At 54.9% G+C, this 19,857-nt stretch overlaps 7 protein-coding genes across 7 annotated transcripts; 3 read left to right on the top strand and 4 right to left on the bottom strand.

The window, feature by feature from the left end:
- Positions 1–290: 290 nt before the first annotated feature.
- On the top strand, positions 291–2,254 carry GLRG_07254 (bacterial alpha-L-rhamnosidase domain-containing protein; the record flags this gene model as incomplete). The annotated part of the gene is made up of 2 exons (XM_008097939.1): positions 291–1,383; positions 2,052–2,254. 2 exons carry the CDS (start codon positions 291–293, stop codon positions 2,252–2,254), a joined length of 1,296 nt encoding a protein of 431 aa, XP_008096130.1.
- A 534-nt stretch (positions 2,255–2,788) lies between these two features.
- GLRG_07253 (uncharacterized protein) lies at positions 2,789–3,461 on the bottom strand (the record flags this gene model as incomplete). The annotated part of the gene is made up of 2 exons (XM_008097938.1): positions 2,789–3,247; positions 3,318–3,461. 2 exons carry the CDS (start codon positions 3,459–3,461, stop codon positions 2,789–2,791), a joined length of 603 nt encoding a protein of 200 aa, XP_008096129.1.
- A 1,996-nt stretch (positions 3,462–5,457) lies between these two features.
- GLRG_07252 (argininosuccinate synthase) lies at positions 5,458–5,841 on the bottom strand (the record flags this gene model as incomplete). Its single annotated transcript, XM_008097937.1, has 2 exons — positions 5,458–5,672; positions 5,730–5,841. The coding sequence occupies 2 exons, from the start codon at positions 5,839–5,841 to the stop codon at positions 5,458–5,460; spliced, it is 327 nt and encodes a 108-aa protein (XP_008096128.1).
- Positions 5,842–8,788: 2,947 nt separating this feature from the next.
- GLRG_07251 (uncharacterized protein) lies at positions 8,789–9,169 on the top strand (the record flags this gene model as incomplete). Its single annotated transcript, XM_008097936.1, has 1 exon — positions 8,789–9,169. One exon carries the CDS (start codon positions 8,789–8,791, stop codon positions 9,167–9,169), a length of 381 nt encoding a protein of 126 aa, XP_008096127.1.
- A 1,183-nt stretch (positions 9,170–10,352) lies between these two features.
- GLRG_07250 (uncharacterized protein) lies at positions 10,353–11,990 on the bottom strand (the record flags this gene model as incomplete). Its single annotated transcript, XM_008097935.1, has 2 exons — positions 10,353–11,812; positions 11,945–11,990. The coding sequence occupies 2 exons, from the start codon at positions 11,988–11,990 to the stop codon at positions 10,353–10,355; spliced, it is 1,506 nt and encodes a 501-aa protein (XP_008096126.1).
- Positions 11,991–13,668: 1,678 nt separating this feature from the next.
- On the top strand, positions 13,669–16,032 carry GLRG_07249 (spindle assembly checkpoint component MAD1; the record flags this gene model as incomplete). Its single annotated transcript, XM_008097934.1, has 2 exons — positions 13,669–13,791; positions 13,864–16,032. 2 exons carry the CDS (start codon positions 13,669–13,671, stop codon positions 16,030–16,032), a joined length of 2,292 nt encoding a protein of 763 aa, XP_008096125.1.
- Positions 16,033–16,769: 737 nt separating this feature from the next.
- Positions 16,770–19,857, bottom strand: GLRG_07248 (SAFF domain-containing protein; the record flags this gene model as incomplete). Its single annotated transcript, XM_008097933.1, has 6 exons — positions 16,770–17,467; positions 17,541–18,548; positions 18,611–19,266; positions 19,333–19,418; positions 19,502–19,594; positions 19,819–19,857. The coding sequence occupies 6 exons, from the start codon at positions 19,855–19,857 to the stop codon at positions 16,770–16,772; spliced, it is 2,580 nt and encodes an 859-aa protein (XP_008096124.1).

Here is a 19,857-nt window from a genome sequence, read left to right as displayed (position 1 = left end):
CCGAGAGAGACTACTTTATCGCGTGTCATTGCTCCCCTGCCCCCCAAGATCTTACTGCGCCAAAGCTGATGACGACCCCAAGATCAAGGAACCTGCAGGTGGTTCCGTACTTGGGCCAGGCCATCGAATTCCGTCAACCGGATCCCAGTCTCCGGGGCTGGTTCGGCTTAGAACGCCGCGAAGCCTTCGCCGTTATAGAAAGTCTCCTCCGCCTCAATCCACACAAGGCATCGTAAGATGTCTTTCCATCCAGGTTTCGCTGCCCCGTGGACAGACCTTACTCCAGAAACATGGCCCCCTTCCGGCCCATTCTCGTGACCTTTGGTCTCATCGCCAGCGCCCTAGCACAAGCTTGTTGGCGCAACGCGACCTGCACCCACCCGACAGAAGCGTCGTTCCCCGGCCCCTGGGACGAGAACATCTACGCGCCAGACTCCCGCACCGCGCGTCCCAGATCCGTCCTCAACGCCACGGCCACCGGCGACTGGGCGCGGTACGTCAACGCGCCCAATGGCAGCGCCCCCAACATGCTCCTCTACCGCACCCTCATCACGGGTGCGTTCCTCGCGGATCTCGCCCCAGCGGACGGCGGCGATGACGCCTCCTCCGGTGCGACTGCGGGGGCGAACCTCACAGAATCCTGGCTCGCGCGTGCGGAGACCCTGAGGGTCGCCATCCGAACCCACTTCTGGGACGCGTCCAAGGGCGCCTTCATCGACGGCCACAGGAACCGCACGCTCTTTCCGCAGGATAGCAACAGCTACGCCGTCGCCTTCGGTGTGGTGGACCCGGCGGGCCCCGAGGCAGCCTCTATCTCCCGCGCGTTGGCGGAGAACTGGACGCCCATCGGCCCGGCCTCACCAGAGCTGCCCGGTAACGTTTCGCCCTTCATCTCTAGCGTCGAGCTCGAGGCACACTTCGCCGTCGGCCGCGCCGACAGGGCGCTGCGGCTGGTGCGCGATAGCTGGGGGTGGTACCTCAACCATCCCAACGGCACAGGGTCAACCGTCATTGAGGGGTACCTCACGGACGGCACGTTCGGGTATCGCAGCGCGCGCGGGTACACGGACGACCCAAGCTACGTGAGCCACGCGCACGGGTGGAGCAGTGGACCGACGAGCACGCTGACCGAGTACCTCGTCGGGCTGCGGGTGACGCGGCCGGCCGGCGCGGAGTGGAGCCTGAAGCCCGCGTTCGGTGAGGTGTCGGAGGCGCAGGCCGGGTTCACGACGGCTCTGGGGCGGTTCAGCGCCAGGTGGGCGGTCGAGGGGGACTTCGCGGTGGTGAAATGGGATGTGCCCACGGACACGAGGGGGTGGTTGGGACTCGGCAGCGAGGAGGGGAGGTGGGTGGACGGCGGCAAGGGGGGGGGCGAGGGTCAGGGTAAGGAGACCTGTGATACACGATCCAAGACGCAGACGACCTGGTTCAAGCGATGCAGTAGCCGGGTAAAACGGAAGAATCCTACCTGAATCCGTTTAGTGAAGCACTTGGCCCCGATTAGTACCAAGGGGGCTTGGAGACATAAGGATTCTCCTACACAAAGCTCCGAGCAATCTAAGCCACATCTGCACAATTTATAAGTATGTTGAACATCCTTTAGTCTACTTCGAGTTTGTTCGACTCCATCTCTTGGGGGGGGGGGGGGGGGGATCGGGGTCGGGGGATGACTTCTCATTATCATTCGCTCTTCCTGCCGTTGAAAAGATCCGGGACTCCGGGGAGTTATGTTCCTCCCTCATATGCCGAAACCTGCTTGACTAGCCAGCAGGGAACCACTGTTGGGTCTCTGGGCAGGCGTCTGTGTGGCACGTTAAGAGCCCGTTCAGCCTGGATGCCGGCCGCCAAGCAGCCCAAGCGGGCTGAGCCTGAGTGAACCCTCCGGATCGTTTGCTAGAGAGCGGTATGGGTGGCGAAGAAAGCCGATGCAGTCTTTATGACTCGAAAGGCGGCCCCAGCGATAACACGTTGGATGATTCTTGGGTCCCAAAACGGCGACTCAACGTCTTTCTCTACATGGACCAAGGATACTCTGAGGGGTTATATTCTAGAAACATATAGGGCCCTTCTTTATCTGGACCTCAAGTCGTTGACATGCATCAGATGGCAACGCTGCCACCAGGATTCGGCCAATGTTTCGCACGGCTGCAAGCCCTCGTGTCAGCCCCCACGAACTCTAAGAAAGTCTCCGTCGGGCGTCGGCTCTGGTTGCCTGATGCAGGTAGGTTTTGGCGAGAGACTGAAAGGAAAGTAGAGAGAAGGCGAGCGTGACGGAAAAGGCAGGTTGAATAGAGTAGCAATTCTCGCTTTCAAGGGTATCTTTTGTCCGTTTGATAGATGATAATATAGATACGTGCTTGGACGTCCATGTACGCCTTGCGCATCGCTTCACACGAAGCAGTTGGATGCTCATCTTGTGATTTAGTCACAGCCGCTCGAAGCGGGTGTCTTTCTGTGTTGTTCTGGCCACGCCGTTCCGCCCATCCAAAAAAAAAAAAGAAGGTTTTCGAAACCAAGAGGGGTGGAACGACTTCATCTCGGCCCTTTCCCAAAACAACCATCGTCACAGACGCAAAATACCTCATGTCCCAGCCAAGACCAGCACTTGCTCAAGGCCGCTTCGTCCCCAGTCATGTAAGAAGAGTGGCAGCCCCCGTTGGTCCTCTCGCCGAACGCCAAGAACACCAATCCTGAGATGTCCCCAAACCCGAATGAAATTGCAAAGCGCCGCATAATCAAGAATTCAATCCCTCCTAGGCGAGGTGACGGGGTTTCTTCGACCGGCCGTTCACCTCGTCGAAACCTGGGCCGTTTCGGGGTCTTGGTGCCCCGCCGAGGCGGCGTCCCGGTCGGCCCGCCGTTCCCGCCTCTCGGCATCCCTCATCATCCTCCTCTGGCGGCGGTGGCGCTGCTGGTCGGGGGCGTTCTCTTTGCAGGCGTCAACGCAGTGCATGATCATGTACAGGAAGTGCATGACAGCAGCGATGAGCTGGAGCCACATGTACCAAGGGGCCCAAGTGGTCTTCTCGATGCGCAGGGGGTCGTTGCGCCAGGCGCGGTACTCGTGGTTGGGGCTGCCGCTGCGCCAACCGTTGAGGATAATGAAGTAGAAGAAGGCGACGAGTCCGAGGACAAAGAGAACGAAGTCGACGACGACGATGGCGCCGGTGCGCATGCGCGGGATCTGGCCCGTCGAGTTGGCGAGGCTCACCATCTCGGCCATGCAAAAGATGATGCCTGACACGGACTGGGAAGTGTCGAGTCAGCACTGTTTTTTTTGTGCCGTGAAAAAAGCAAGAGAGATAAGAGTCACTCACTGTAAGGTAGCCCAGGGGAAAATGGAAGCTTAATTTCGACAGCATGACGAGGGCGGCGAGAGCGCACACCTCGAAGACGACGAGAGTCAGGCGGAGGCAGAACTGGAGGATGCCATAGAGGGCGGGGATGCGCGGGCGCGCCATGCTGGGACGGCGGGAGTCGCCTCGGTCGCACAGTGGGTCGCGGATGCTATCGTGAGACCATCCGCCAGCGGAGAGAGAAATAGTGATGGCGTATTTTATGTGTTGGATTACCCAGGTATATGTGTTGGGGTTTGTCTAGTGTGGCTGGCGATGGTATGGTGTGGTGTGGTGTTGGTGGTGGTGTTGGTGGTGGTGGTGGTAACAATAATAGCAGCAGTGACTAGCTGTCGGTCGGGTTGGTGGTTGGCAGGTATTGATTGCTCATGTAACCAAGTTATACTAGTGGGGGAGGGAGTGTGACGACCGACGACGCCAGCAACCAGGGAGCGTGTCGGGCTCTTTGCTCGATGGTGCAGTGTCTTGAAGCTGCCTTGCTGATGGTGAGTTGTGCAGGCTTTCCGGCTACGGTCAGTCAAGACGGCCTGGCTTGGTGGGAAGAGGCGATGTGTAAGATGCAAAAAGATGGATGGATGGGTTGATGGACAACGCTGGGCGGTGGAAGTGGAGGAGAAGGAAGAGGAGGATGAGGAGGTTGGAGAAGGTTATGGAAGGTTGTGCCGGTATGCTTCCCCGTCGAACTGTCCAAGCCAAGGGATCTTGTTGGAGTCTTTGCCGGGAAGACTCGACCAACCAGTTTTACGGAATCCCTGCCAGTGGAACCAGACCAACAGGACTAGCTGCGGTCTACGGTCTGCGGTCTGCAGTCTGCAGCAACTCGGAAAGAAGACTGGAGAACGGAAGAAACGGGCGGATGGGTCCAACAATTCAATAATGCAACAGATTGAGTGATCCAATGGCGGCTTGTTGACGGGCTAGGGGTATGTATGTGTGTGGGGGAGGAAAGAGAGAGGATCACGACACAGAACGAAAGACCAAAGGGTTCTCTCGATTATTTGGTCGAAACAAAAAAAGAAAAAGGCTAAAAAAAAAAAAAAAAAAAAAAGAGGACATGCGTATCGCTAATGCCAAGTGTAAACATGCATGCCCGGTCGAGAGAGAGGCGGGTGCAGCGCCATCTGCAACAAGAAAGAGGTGTGGGTATTTAGTTACCGTCACGTAGGTAACTAGTTTACCGTTCCCAGTGTAAGCCGAGCTCGGTATCGGTAACGCTGTCTCGGTCCTCCTCCCTGTTTGCCTCTTTGACCAAGGCACTTTTGAATTCCCATATCCTCGTGTGCATACCTACACTGCTAGGTACCCTACCGTAAGTAGATGCCATTAGGTAGCGTGCTTGGTTGGTAGTAGCAGTAGTAGTTGGCCACCGGCATGCGGCGCCTGTACTGTATTTTCATCCTCATATATCCGTACTATGCCTCGTCCCGAAGACCGTAGGACGCACGTGTCTCGGCCTTTCGTCCAGATCCCTTGTGTCCTACGTCCATCCTGCCTTCTGCCTCCTGCGCCCGGTCCGTCACCAAGTCTGTGCGGCGCGGCGCTGCATGAGGCGGCAAGAAGCAAACAGAGGCGTTGGCCTCACACACACACACACACACACACACACACACACATTTACTTACACACCGTATGCATGCGGCGGCGTGGTCCGGGAAGGACCATGGAGAAGACCGGACGACTGACTGACTCGAACGAATGGTTCAAACACTGTTCGAAGTTGGCCTTCAATAAGGAAGAGAAAAAAAGGAACTGGCGACATCTGAAAGTGCATCATCTCATCAAAAAAAGCAAACCATACTTGTAAAGTATTACGTAGTATATTTAATAAGTTTCTCCTTCATGTCAAACCAGTCCTTGTCAAGGACACCAAAAAAAGAGTGAGATTCAAACCGTCTGGAACGCCGTCTATGAGGTGTGCACCCAGGGGGCAAGTGGGGAGATCTATGTACCCTAGGGGTACGTGCATGTCTAAGGCATACCTGACAGTTCCCCGGCCGGTTTTCGACCAAAAGACGTCCCCGTCTTCTTGAGATCCTCCGCTCCTCCGAGCTCTCCCTTTTTTCCTTCCTTCAAAGCAAACCCTAATCGTCCATCTGATTACTCAAAACTTGTAACCAGCTTCCGCCAGCTGTTGGCCATACTTCTTAAGGCGGATGGACTCGATCGCAATGAAGCCGGTCCCATCAGCGAGATCAAAAGTAGTGAGGGAGTCCATAGAGGCATCCTCCTCGGAGTACAACTTCTCCGGGGACCTGCGGCCAAGAACGTGGGCTTGGCCCTTGTACAGCTGAAGGCGGACTTCACCGTTAACCCGTTCTTGGGCGAAGTCGAGGCTTGGCTAAAGGAGTTCTCTCTCGGGGCTGTAGTAAAGACCATTGTAGAGGAGCTGAGACCATTGCTTGCTCAACGTATCGCAGGCAGCCCTGAGGCAGCCATCAAGAGTAAGGCCTTTGATCGCGATGTAAGCCGCACGAAGGATCGTCATGGCAGGAGAGTCGCAGCAACCCCTAGAGCTGCGTTTCAAGAAGATCGTTCCGGCCCTGGAAACGCGAAGCTGGTGCCCAGCAAGTAAGTATCCTCGTATTGTGCGTTGGCCTTGACGGCCTTGAAGCGAAGGTCCTAAACCATTTCGCGCTCGAGGTCGTCGATAATTATCTTCTTGGCGCCCACCTGGAGAGCTTTCTTCTCGACGGCAGCCCAGTCCTCCTCCTGGCCAACATTGGCAATTCAAGGCTACAGCGCCCTCTGGTGTCACAGGTGCAGACATATCGTCTTGTTGGAGTGGATCTCGCTGCTGATGCGATGACCGTGTAGATGGTGAACGGTGTGGTTCCTCCGGTAAAGGTGAGCTATATCCAGATCTGAAATTGTGCTGTAGATGGATTTGGTTGGAGTGTTGCCCGTGCTGTATGCTCAGTAATGAGGTGAGAAGAGGGGATTGGGTTGCTTGTCCAAGGTTTAATAGCCCTATGCGTAATGTGCTATCTAACGTAGTCAGATCTTGTAGTTGCCGTAGCGCTGGCGATTAATGTAGGTCTAGACTTGACAACCTGGACGTCACACTTTCAATGTCGGATAGGATGGGTTAAGACTTGACTGGCGCCTTTGGTGGCTGTGGAGTTGATGCTGAATTAGATTTGTAGAAGTTAGTGGCTTGGTGACGCTAGCTTTGGAGAAAGGCTTTGATGGATCTCGGTTGATTCTACTCCGCCGGAAATAGTGCGTCAAAGTACGTTGGGTTGTCTTTTTATGGGATATCGTCAAGTATCCTTGTAGCTAGACACCTTGAGTAATGCCGTCTGATGTAACATGTGTTAACTAGCTTGCTTCTATAAAGCGTAGCAGTTGAACTAAATGTACACGTAGATTATATACAGACATTGGTGCTCCAGATGTAGCTCCTTCTTAAAAAAGGTAATCAGGGTAGGAAATAGTAGATAGGTTAATTTAAACAGCTAGATAGAGGGCTTGGAAGTAGATGTATGTACCCTTAGATTCCACCTTTTTCTTATGTGTAAACTTTATGACTGAATTCTTTGGGATTCCGGTAGCTGATACAGCTGATTCCGAAAATTTTCAGTCAAAAACTTCACCTGGTCGATAACTAATTGTGCTACCAACTGTGAGGTGTGCACCTTGTGTTAAGCTATCTGGACGTGGGGAGATCCATGTACCCCCCCTAGGGTAATCGTACGTGCATGCCTAAGGAATACCTGACACCGTCCTTCTGCGGCCTCCGCTCGAGCCTCGCGCGTGTGCAATGAGCATTGTATCTCGTCACTGTCGACCTTCTCCCCAGCGGACACTCGTGCGCCAGAAGGGCATTGATGGCTGGAAAGTCGCAATTGGCCCGGTGCTTCGTGCTCTCGGAACTTTATCAATTGGGCTCACAAAGAAAACGAGCTGCTTAGCTAAGTGCTTATTCTATCAAAGTTACCTAGTTCAAGGTAGGTACCTTACCTTGCGTTACCTACCTGCTGTGCTGCTCTGCTGTGGGCAACGTACAGGGTGGTAGGGGTAACTAAAAGCTCCCAGCCATGTTACCCCCCATAGCTGACATCATTATAAGAGGGGAATATTCACCAACAGAGAAGTTTTGTAGTAGGGGGGTGCGTATCAGTTACCTGACAGGGAGCTTTTACTTCGGCCGGATACCATCGTACGAGGAAGATGATGCTATTTGTGGTGTGGTCTAGGTATCATCTGTATTGGCAAAGGTACCTAAACGGTTCGGGGAAGGGATGGCCATTACGTCATTCCGTATGCCAGCGTTGCACTAAACCGCCTACGGAAACAGGCTCTGCAGATCCAGTAGGCGAGTTTCCTTACCTTACCGTGCTCACCTTGAACCGACTACACGTCTTATTGCACCCCGTGTTAAGGAAACAACCGAAACGCAGTAAACTAGGTAGATACTTGCAAGTACCTAGTCGTGTACTTGTGCATCAATCCGAGGTTTTCTAGGGTACGCTGATTTAGTCAGCATCGAAAGCAGGGTCCTTCCATAAATAAACCCAAGCCACCAAGAATCGACAGTACGTACCTGCATGTTGTTAGCTACAGGGTACGATGTAGTCCACCCCCCCCCCCCCCTTTATCCAATCCGGGTTTCCAGTTTCCAACGCGTTTCTCCCTCCCCACGTCGCCACCGCGACCAACTTTACACATGGTACCTGTAACGAAAGCACCAAGATCCAGAGCTTGCGCCGCCTCTTTACAAGAGAGCGAAGCGGGCCCCTAGTCCCTCGTTTCCTTTCGGGAAATGACCGTCGCCTTATGAGATCAGTAGATGGGGTAAGCTTACGGTGCGGCTCACGGCACCTAACCCCCCCCCCTCTTCTCTCTCTATCCCGCATGCCCACATCTCGAGACATGCGAGTGCCTACTGCGAGGTTTCGCGCCTGAATGTCATATAGTTGCATCAAGCAAATACCAAGTCGGCTTGGACGGCACCCGCGCCGCACTTGGCCCAGTCCATTCCCACACCTGTGACACGCTGCTCCAGATTGGTTGAATCCAACTGCCCTACGGCAGGGAAAATTGGGCCTGTTCACGGCGCTTCTGACGTAGTCTTCCCCCATGTTGCCTTCTTCTTGCTCCTTTCCTTGTTCCGGGGGTTCGTATTGACGTTAGACGACGACTATCGATGGGGGACCGTAGGCGGCATCTGACGTCGGTAGGTGCCAACACGGAGATGGGAATGATGCGAGTGGGAAAGTCGTCGCGTCCTTGTCCACAATGACGGCCTGACGTCTGGTAGGCTACTTGAGTATAAATGGTGTTGAATGCTAAGACCTTGGAAAGCATGTCTTCCTCATCATCAGCCACAACATCTTCCATCAGAATAACAGTCTTACCAAGAATTCGCTATACACGCCACGACTTGCAACTTGAACAACCATCTCTTCCAACTCACAAAACACACATCCATCATGCACGGCGGAAGACATGAGAACTACGGCCCCTCAGGAGGCATGGGCGGCGGTATGAATGGCAACTACGGAGGTGGCCGTGATAACTACTCTGGCGGCAGCGGCGGCATGGGCGGCGGCTACGGAGGTGGCCGTGATAACTACTCTGGCGGCGGCGGCGGCATGGGAGGCGGTTACGGCGGAGGCCGCGACGACTACGGCCACGGCAGCCATTCCAGCGGCGGCAACCACAACAGTAACAGCGGCAGCAGCGGCGGCGGTCTCCTCGGCGGCCTTATGGGCGGCGGCAAAGACAAGAAGGAGGAGAAGCACGGCGGCAGCAATAGCTTCACCGACAAGCTCATCGATGGCGCCGCTTCGATGGCCAAGAAGAAGTTCTGAACCAAACAACCAACCAACAAAACGGGCAGCGACTGTTGGACGACGTAATGAATACCCCACCCCTCTGTACTATTAGCTACCTAAGTCATGTCACGGCCGAACTCCGTGTGAATGAATAATTACATATTTCCCACACCACATTTCTAGGCATCATCTCCTTCTTGTTTCGTATTTTGTTTTGCTGCCACCTGTCATCTGTATCGGCGCTACCAAACGTGGTCGGGAACATTACAGCATGCTGGCTCCATGATGTCATCAGATCGTCCAACAAGCATTCTCTGGTCCTCTGGATTTACGTTTGCCATCTGGCAATCATATCGGGGACGCTACGGTGGGCTACATAGCCCTTGGCATGGGTTGGCCGGCCTTGGAAGGTTATTGTGCAAATCGGCGACCTCGTCGCCTATCATTGATGTCTGCCGAAAATGGCCCTCAGGAACATGGTGTCCCCGATAATACTCTTTTTACATGCCGTAAAACGCCTCATCTTCAGCTCAAGTTCATCTCCCACGCTCTTCCCAGAATATCCTTTCGCCCCAGAACCTAACCCAAAGCTCTACCGGTACCCTCAAGATGGTGTGGAAGCCCCATGGTTTACAAGTAGCCATTCCCGGGTCTCACTCACGTAAGGCATGCGGAAGCAAGACAAAGTAACGAAAACCATTGGCCATACCATCGAACTAAGCCCACCTTTTCTCCTCCCAGTTCTAGTAGTAACCGACCCCCCCCCCCCCCCAATGCTGATGCAAAATTTTCAGAAACGAGATCGACAAAAGAAAAGGTAAAAGCAGGAGTCGGGTCAGAAGAGCAAAAGGAACCGCATGGGCGACTTGCTGTCAACATGTAATCGCGCATGTGTAGGCAGTGGGATATGTTCCTGTCTGAAACGGATTCTTGCCGGTTTGTCCTCGGCCGTATCGTTCCCGCCGCGTACTATCTATCTGCCTTAGCGCGGCAGTCAGAAAAGAAGAAAAAAAGGCGAGGATGGTTGTGCCGGTCCCTGGTCGAAAATGTACAGTTCGATGCCATGAAGACACCGAAGACAGAATGATCCGTATGTACGAGACATCGAAACGTTGGAAATCGGATTTCGTAAGGCGTAGTTAAGTGACGCTCAGGTCCAGAAACCCCAGCAATCAGGTTGCCAGGAGCTCTGATTTGGTCAATAACTTATAGAAGGTATTCATTCCTCCTTCTTGGCCTTGTCTGCGGCCTCGCTCTCCTGTTTCTTGAGCTCTTCAGCCTTGACCTTGGCCTTTGCTTTGCCTTCGTTGTACTTGGTCAACTTCTCGGAGAGGTAACGGATGGAGCGGCCGACACCAGCAGTGAACAAGCCCTTGACCGACTGCGCGGTTGCGGGCCAGTTGACAGTTTGCCTGATGACCTTGCGAATCGACTTCCGCAGCTCATCCGGGTCGTCCTGGACAATGCGTTGTTCGAAGCCACCACCCTCGCGGCGCTTGAAGCTCACGTCCTCCTCTTCCTTGGAGGCGTCCATCATGGCCTTGAATTCCGAGGCCGGAACCATCGACTTCTTCTGATACTGGAAATACAGGCGCGAGCGGAAGGCTTTGGGCAGGCGACGAACCATGTTGCCACGCTTGATCGGATCCATATCCTGGTACATGGCGCCATCGTACTCGGCATCGGAAGCGTGTTTGCTCTGCTGGTCGGCTCCGTCGGCGAAGTCGACGTTAGGCATCGTGTTAAGAAGCGGACCGTAAAGTTTGCGGAAAGAGATCATGTTGTTGTCCACGATGTTGTTGATCTTGCTCTTATTCTCAGTTGGTAAAGACATGCGCGGGTCACCGAGATACGAGATACCAGCAATAGTCGAGAAGAGCTCCTTTTCGGTGAACTTTGGGGGCAGGAGCAGGAGAGCAGTGCGGACAGCCGAAATGAGGTTGACCTGGTTCGCAAGGCGAACTCGAGGATGATCACGTAGGATCTTAACAGGCTTGTGAAGTCTTCCAGCGAGGTACAGGTTGTTCCAGGTGGAGAGATCGGTGCAGAGGTTGTCGATCGACGTCACGCCGTACTTGATGAGCATGCCCTTCTTTGTGACGTAAGGGTTGAAATAGACACCGGCACCCCAGCGGTCCTGGAAGGTCGAGACGAGACCGGAGCCAAAGCTGGCCAGACCAGAGTAGTGGTCACGGTGCTGACGGATGTTCAGCGAATGCCAGTGTTGGGTGTGAGTGACTCCGAAAATGAAATCGATCATCTTGGGGCCACCCTTCTGAACCTCCATCAAGGAGGGCGAGGGTTTGGGGTGGACAGCGCGGAACTCCTCATCCGTGACAGTCCTAGTGGCCTTGGACTGGGGGAAAACACCGGAACCGTAAGCCATGGCATACATGATGGGGGCACGGAACTCCCGGACGACTTCATTGAGGACCTTTCTGAACTCGGCATTGACCTCCATGTGCTGGTTGATGCCAAACTCCTTGTAAGGAAGCTCTTCGAAGTCCTCAATCCTGGCATCGGGATGCTCCTCCCAATTATCCGCTGACAAGGTCGGTCCGCTTCTCTCCTTCTTTTCGGCTTCGCGGGCCCAGTTGAAGTTGATTGCCGAGCCTCTGTGAGTGTATGGAGGAGGCCTGTCCTCCTTAGTCTTGTCCTCCTCCTTCTTTTCGGCATCCACTGAGTAGTATCGAGGCGCATATGAGAAACCCAGAGCGCTGTTAGATGCAGAGCGAAGCGCGTGGCTAGGAGTGGCTCGGATCTATCGTCTGGAAGTTAGCCACCGTTCCTTCGTAGTGATCTTGAACGCACAAAACATATAAGAGAGGGTACTTGCCAGGAGGCGTGAGAGGGCCATGATGGAATTGGTAGTTGGATGTCGGAGTACAGTTAAAGGAACAAAGTGTTCAAAAATTGAGAAGCAGTTGCTTGTGGGGTATTTTTTGAACTAGTACAATTATTGCAGGCAGACGGTTCACGATAAATATGGTAAGCGCGATATTGTCCTCAAAGTAAAGAGCACTGGGCCGGACAAGCTTAGTCGTTGCAGTTGGGCTCAGCCTCTGTTCTCTCTCTCTTGGCCGGCCTAGCGACGGAGCTATTGTATCCAATGTTTGTACAGCGCAGAAGTGTGTTTTGATCGAGAGAAGAAGGCTCCAGAAGCAATTGATTGTGTCAAAGAAGTTCGCTCCCCGTGGGACTGCAGGCCGTTGTCCCGGACTATGTTGAGGTGTAGCTGATTCCGAGGGGGCGCCTCATTCGTATGCCCCAAGGTTGCCCAAGCTTCTCCTTTCCAAGCGAATCCTATCGAAGTATTATGTCGTTAAATATATGGCTCGAGGAGAGGGGGAGTCGGTGAGGTTGTCGAGGGGTCGGCTGTAGAGGGGAGGGGGTAGTTGCGGAGGGTTGGAGCTATCGATGAAATCTGCTGCCCCAAGGACAGGAGCTCCCAAGTTAGGTAGGTGAGCACAGAAACGCTAGAGCAATTAGTGCACGGACCATCATTCGAGCACTGCAGTTACCCAAGTCAGGGACAAGCTTCCACGCATGTGGGATGTGGGGATCACGTCATGGTGCAGCTGGTCCCTGGTCAACAGAGTTACAGGGCGTAGGGCCATTGTCACCTGTCTCACACCTTTAACGTTGGTATTGGCGATGATGCATGTGGAGAGTGGCTGTTTCTTTGAGAGGAGGGGATATTTGCTTGTGGAGGTCTCTAGTTCTTGCGTTCATCCTGAGAGAAATATCAGGATTGCCTCCCTTGGAGGAGAATATCGCAATCAGCGAGAGCAAACAAACTATTGGTGCTTTTCATGATCAACAGTCGGAAGAAACTCGCAACGTTCTATGGCGCCGTCTTGGAGAAAAGAAAACGGCTGAAGAATGGCGATATTTGCAAAGCCGATGTGATTACACTCAGGACGAAAATGTGTGGGTTAGGTGGTTGCTGGAGGAAGACTCACTCAGAGACGGTTGCAAATAGGGAAGAAGAGTCCCCGCCCCTCGGGAACTTCCAGTTGAAACGTCGCAGCAAAGGAAAGAGCGGCCGACCGCATTGTACCTTCAACCGTTCCTTCTCGAGCAGAGCAGGCAGAGGCAGGAGCAAACGACCGTCGTCTTTTTCCGGCAACCAACAATTGAGCTCCAACTTCTGCTGTTCGAGCAAATTTGCTGTTCAACCGAGCAAACCTATCTTGAATAGTGACAGCTTACCACTTTCCTCGATTATCCAATCCCCAATGGACGAAGATGAAGATTCAAGACGAACGGCGGAAATCGGGTGTCTTCTTATGACTATGCAGCAACCTCCAGCTCGAGCTCTAGGCGCCGCCGCCAAGAAAGCCTCACCGCAGGGAAGAGAGCTGAGGGAGCTGGAGGGCCATCAGATGATGCCAAAACCGAATCCGGCAGGCCCCCCCCTGGACCATCACGTGACACCGTCCCCAGCAACTCCAGCGTCCAACAACCGCCAAAACAACACTGGCCGATCATCAGGAGGACGCATCCAGAAGCATCATCGTCACAGTACTGCCGCCATGAGGTCGCACACCCCATCTGGCGATCCTCCTGGCAGGCGCAGCTCTGTATCCAACCGACTGCGCGCCAGCGTTGGCGCGAGTGCACTTCCCAGACCGCACACTTCCCTCAGAGAGTCTAGGGTATGTTGTAAACAAACAAAGCAACAACGCTAGGCAAAATACAGTTGTCGCTGACCAGAACTCTTACCATAGACTTTCCGCGCAACACAACCCACTTATAATCTCTTTACTGGCGGCGATGCAAATAGCAGACCCGGGTCTCGTGCAAGCTTGGCCCCCGAATCCGTCCGCGCTACCTCCCACGAGAGCTCGAAAGAGAACATGGCGCCCCCAGACGCCGCTGAGTACGAATCCCAGCGGCAGGTGATCGAGGAGCTTAAAGCCGAGCTGGGCACCCTCCGGTACACAATTAGCACATTCGATCAAGAAAAGCAGATGGCCGACGCCCGACACAATGCCGAGCTCGAGGATCAACGTCGCCGCGCCCAAGCCGATTTCACTGCGAAACAAACAGCCGAGAGCGAAAAGTCGCAAGCCATGCGACAATTGGAAAATACGCAAAAGGAGCTGGCTGACCTGCGGGAGAATATTGCGCAAGACAAGACGGCACTCGAGAAGCGCGCGCGTGACGCCGAAGAGGAAGCCCGTTTGCTACAGGAACAATTGGAAGACTTGTCGAGCGCCAAGGACGAGGCGGCGCGCATCAACGAGAAAAAGACGATTGACCTGGAGATGCAGTTGCAGGCTGCGCAAAATTCGACGCAGGAGCTCGAGCAAGAGTCGCAGGCCCGCGAAGCCGCCCTTCAACAGGTACAGTCTCAGTTAGCGGAGAAAGACAACCAGGTGGGCAACCTCGAGGCGGAAGTACTGCGTCTTAAGGCCCAGACCGGAGATGCCGATACCATGGCTATCATCAAGCACGAGTTGTCGGAGCAGGTGGCACATATCCGCAACCTGGAAGCGACCAACCGCGAGCAGCTCTCGGAGCTGAAGCACCTGCGCCAGATTCACCGGGCCGTCGAGGTCGTCGAAGAGGAGAAGCGATCCCTTCAGCGTAAGCTCGAAGCCGCCCAGTCGCTTGAGGCCGAGCTGGCGGAAGCGCACATCCAGCGCCAACGTCTTGAAGACGAGCGCCTCGCCTGGACGGGCTATCTTGCTAGCACGGGCACCAAGCTTGAGTTTGACTCACCTGAAGCCGTCGCCCGTGCTCTTATCGAGCAGCGTTACGAGACCGCTTCCCAACTTGACAGGGTTGGCTCGCTGCAGGCCGAGCTGGCCGCACAAGAGTCCGCTCTGAAGTCGGTGCAGGAGGAGAACGCCAAGCTCAAGTCGCAGCTCACTGAGGCGCGGTCCGTCGCGACTAGCCAGAACGTCGACAAGACTCGACTCCGGACTGAGCGCCAGCGCGTGCTTGCGGTGAAAGAGGTCGAATACCTCCGCGCCCAACTCAAGACGTTTGACGCGGAAGATGAAGCCTTCCAGCCGGAGGCCGTCGATGAGACTCGAGCCCGCCGCATCCAGGAGCTCGAGGACCTGGTCGACAAATACAGATCAGAAGTGCAGGCCATGCACGCCGAAATGTCCTCCATCGAATCCGGCAAAACCGCCGAGCCCGCACCGGCCGTCGCCGGCACCAAACGCCCGCGCGACGAGAATGACGAGGCCCTGCAGGAACAGCTCGGCCTCCTCAACCGCAAGAACCGGAAACTCCAGGACCAGCTCTCGGCGGTTCAGACGCAGCACGCTGTCACCCAGAAGGAGCTTTCCGTCGTACAGGAGCAGCTCAAGGCGCTGAAGGCGCAATCTAAGACGCGCATCCTGTCCCTACGCTCCAACCCGACATCCGACTTTGAAGCCATCAAGGTCTCCAAGCTCAAAGCCCTCGAGCAGGAGAACGCCGACCTCCTCGCACAGATCGAGGGTAACCCCTCGGTGGACCTTGTCCCGCGCACGCAGCTCGACGCCGCAAACCGCCTGGTGGAGGAGGCCCGCGCCGAGACGGCATCCGCCCAGAAGTCGGCCAAGCGACTCAAGGAGGTATGGTCCAAAAAGTCGCTCGAATTCAAGGAAGCCATTTTTAGTACTCTTGGATGGACCGTTATGTTCATGCCCAACGGCAAGATGCGCGTAGAGTCGACATTTTACCCGTCCCAGACGGACGAGTATGAGAACTCGATTGTCTTCGACGGCGAAAAGGGCACGATGAAGGTCGGCGGCGGGCCCAAAAGCGCCTTTGCCCGGCGCATCTCCGACCAGATCGGCTTCTGGGTGCGCGAGAAGGGGTGCATCCCCGGCTTCCTCGCTGCGCTGACGCTCGAGTTTTACGAAGAGTATTCGCGGAATCAGATGCAGACCGAGTAAATATAGAACAAAAAGAGAGTCTACCATCATGGTGAGCGGGATTTTGTGCGTTTCTGTTGGTACGCAAACGAAGATGACTGGGAAGGCCGTCTGCCCATTCGATATGTGCGGAGAGGAGAAAACAGAGAGAAGAGAAAAGAAATGGCTGTCAGATGAAACTACCTGGATTGGAGGGAGGCAGGCTAATTGTACAAATGGTGTGGTTTTCTTTTGTATTACGATGATACCTTGCCTCAAGGCCGGAAAGGATTGGTACGAGGTTCAGATGCTGGATTGGGCGAATAGCTTCAATAACACGACTTTTACGTGTTGCAAACAGCCCAAGTCGCTTCGCTGATCTTCGCGATGGCTGCCCCCCCCTCCCCCGCCATGTCCCACCGTTCAACTTTGTTTCTCTTCAAGCATGCAGGTGATGAGACGCACATATGGGAATCTCTCTTTTTTCTTCATCATATCGGTACAAAAGCTACCTGCAACACGCCGAGAAAATCCGTCTCCATCGTCGTTGATGATCACTCCCGGGGAGATCGTGGTCCTCGGAAGATACAACATATGACAAGAAAAATCAAAAGAAGGGGAAAAAAAAACCTCGATCCGCTAGACATGAAATATCCGGGGTTGTCTCAACCTCTCCTGCCATGCGCTTGCTATGTAAAAAACGGTCTTGCTTTTCCGCCAGTGACAAAATCTGCCACTTCGATGGGGTATGTACAGACCTTACAGCACCTAGGTGTCCATTACTTGGCTTCATACTTGCCGCTCGTAACCTTTTTCACCAGTTGCACATCCACCCACTGCTGATCTGCTGGCAGTGCAGGCGAGGTAGGGTTCTCGTCCGCAAAGGGGTCTGCCTCTTCGTCCTTGCCCTTGCCCTTGGTTTCCTCCAGTCTTGAGATAGAGATGCCGCTGCTGAGATTCTCAGGCGTCATCTCCCACCGAGCCTCGATATGTCCCGGTTTGGGCTCGGCGTTCTCGGCGCCGATGATGCGACAGACAATCTTTTGTGTCTCGGTGGTAAGGGTCAAATCACCCAGGCGCCAGTACACCAAATGCTTATCCTTGAGATGCGTTCCTGTGGGTTTTGTCTGCGCACCAGAAGCCTTGGCACCTTCGTATGTGGCAACAAAGACAACATTGTGCAGCGTTACCGGGGCCGTCAGGTTGCTTGCGGGGTTGAGAGAGTACTGCAGGAGCAGCCCGAGCTTGTCAGCTTGGGGCTTCCAAGCTGGACGGAGTAGAAGCGGGACCTGTGCCGCTAGACCTGTGCCGTCTGCGTCGCCAGAATGTAATCTATATGTGAATGCCGTAGCTGTCTTGTTCAGATGCGACAGGTCCAAGTTGAACTCGTCGGATCTGCCAGTGTTCTGGACAAAGATACGGTTTGGACCAATGACTTCCAGGCTAGGAAAGTTGTTGATCCGGATGGTCTCACTATCTGCTTTTCTGTTAGTCATAACTTCTTTTTGTTTACTTTTTCCCGCTGTTCGGGGGCTGATGACAGAACTCACCGGGCCGAGAATCACCAGCCGCTTGGTAGGCAAAGGCGATTTCACCATGGATCTTGGCACTTGTGACTGTTCCATTCTCAAAGGTTGCGGACACAGTCTCGATGACGGACGCATTGAGACCAGGCTCGTGCATCTCAGGATGCTTCAAATGGGCCAAGCTCACAAGCGAGTTGGCTGAACGGATAGACTGAGTATCTGACGTCGCAGCGATGCTTGCCTCCGAAGCAAGGGCAGCCACAGTGGTGGGTTTGGATGATTGGCTGGGCAGTGATGGAGAAGTCGGGAAAGGGTTTTCAGAGGTGAGCTCAGGCTCAGGCATGCTGGGAGGCGGCACATAGATGGTGTTCCGTACGTCTCTACGTCCTCGCACAGTTCCAAGCTTTCGCGATGGAGCTGCCATCTGCGTCAGAGTATTGGCGACATTCGACATCGCAGCCTGCTTCGCGTCGGCATCTTCCTCGGCGATGGGCGAGCTTGCAATGTTGAGTCTGAACATCTGCTCGCTCTCCTCGGCGGCCTCACGCTGGGCCTGGGAGATTGGGTCGTTGTCGGGTTGCCGGATCGTGAAGCCCTCGGCATCCTTACTTTCGGAATCCTGAGCCTGGGTGGGGGGCGGGCCTGAGGGAGGGGCAACATCCAACGCATCAGTGTCGTGGGTTCCGTTTACAGGGCCAGCCGAGGAGCCCAGGCGATTCGCATCCGAGAGGCTTTCACCAAAACCGTTGGTGCCTTCGTGGTGAGGTTTGTCGGTGCCGGAGGACAGGGGTGGTCTCGGGGAATCGGGCGTCTCTGCGAGAGCAGACAATCGGTTGTGCGCCTCGGTCAGGTTATTCGACGAGGCTCTGGGTGACAGAGCAGAGCGCGCATGAGTGCTGCTATGGCTGCTGCTGAGACCTCGGCTGAAAGACGGAGAGCCGCCCTTTCCAGGGGATATCTGGCCAAACCCGCCGTGAATGCTCTGTCGGCGCCGGCCGAGCATCGTGCCAATGCGGCTTCGCAGCTTGGATTCTGCATCGGTCGTTAGTATCAGCACAAAGAGCGTTGGAGTGCTTTGTAGGAGGTCATCATACCACCCTTCCCATCGGCAAGACCAGAGTGGTCACTTGCGTCGTCGTCGCGTTGTCCGATGCTGCCGGGCGGAGGCGGAGGCGGGGCTAATGTCTGGCTGGTTGGGGCATTGGAAGATTGCCTGGATGCCGTAGCTCTCTTCTCCAACCGCGGCTTTCCCGAAAGAACCCTCTCCTTGAAACTTACGATCTCCTGTTCGGTGCTGATCTCCAGCATCGAGGCCAGGGTGTCGGCGGCGCGCGCCTGGTTCCGTTGCGCCTGGTCGCTCTCGTGGGTCTCGTATTGGGTCAGCAGGTCGCGAAGCTGGTTAACGCGCTGCTCGTCGAGGGCTTGCAGGGTTTCGAAGATGAAAGGGGCTTGAGAATCCCACTGCTGTGTGGCGGACTCGAGTCGCGTGGCAGCGTCCGCCATTTTCTGGGCGTTCGTCTTGGGGCCTTTGCGGGCGAGGGCATCCGCCTTCTTCTGGGCATCCTCGAGGTCTCGGGCCATTGCGGTCAGGTTGGCGGAGATAGTCTGCATGTTCTGCATCTCCTTTCGAGAGTGGAAGTTACGGAGGGGTCCCTCGACATCTTTTTCGAGTTGGCTCGCGAAAATGTAGTGGGAGTGGGCGGTCGAATCGACGGATTGGAGAATCTTGTCCCAGGGGCCGGAAAAGACGCTGCGTAGTTTATCAGTATACGGTTCGTCCATGGGATGCGCGTCAGGGGTGTCATGGAAGACCTACCCAAGCTCGGATTGGCTGTTGGGGACTTTGAAGGTGAGCAGCTTCTTCAGGCTCTGGACGTACTGGTCCTCGACTCGGCGGCGTTCCTGGATGGGATGTGTTCAGCTTGGGGCTCGTCTTTCTTCCCGTCGGGTGTGCGGTTTTCCGGTGGGTTCGGGTGTTGCTTTACCTGCAGCCAGTCTGCGACCTCGGTGTTGATCTTGTTTATTCTCTTCACACGGTCGTTGAGGACGTTCACAGCCTGCATGGGATGGAGGTGCGCCTGGACAAAGAAAACATGGGCAGTCAGCAATCAAGTCGCAAACAATGCGCCCCTGGAGCGGCAGAGGGAGGGGGGCACAGGAGTCGGAGTGGTTGTAAAAGTCCGTCTCCCAACTTTTCCTCAGCATTGTGGCTGGGCATTTCTCTCTCTTTCTCTCTCTGTTTCTCGGAGGGGGGGAGGAAACAGTGACGATTGACGATACAGAGGAAGGACGGGAACAGTACCAGCATGGCAGGGTATTCGGCCCTCGCGAGATCGTCCAT

The sequence above is a fragment of the Colletotrichum graminicola genome (assembly GCF_000149035.1).
Source record: "Colletotrichum graminicola M1.001 genomic scaffold supercont1.29, whole genome shotgun sequence".
In the NCBI taxonomy this organism is placed as follows: Eukaryota; Fungi; Ascomycota; class Sordariomycetes; order Glomerellales; family Glomerellaceae; genus Colletotrichum; species Colletotrichum graminicola.
The sequence above is the reverse complement of the archived record's forward strand: the minus strand, read 5'-3'. Positions and strand labels throughout refer to the sequence as shown.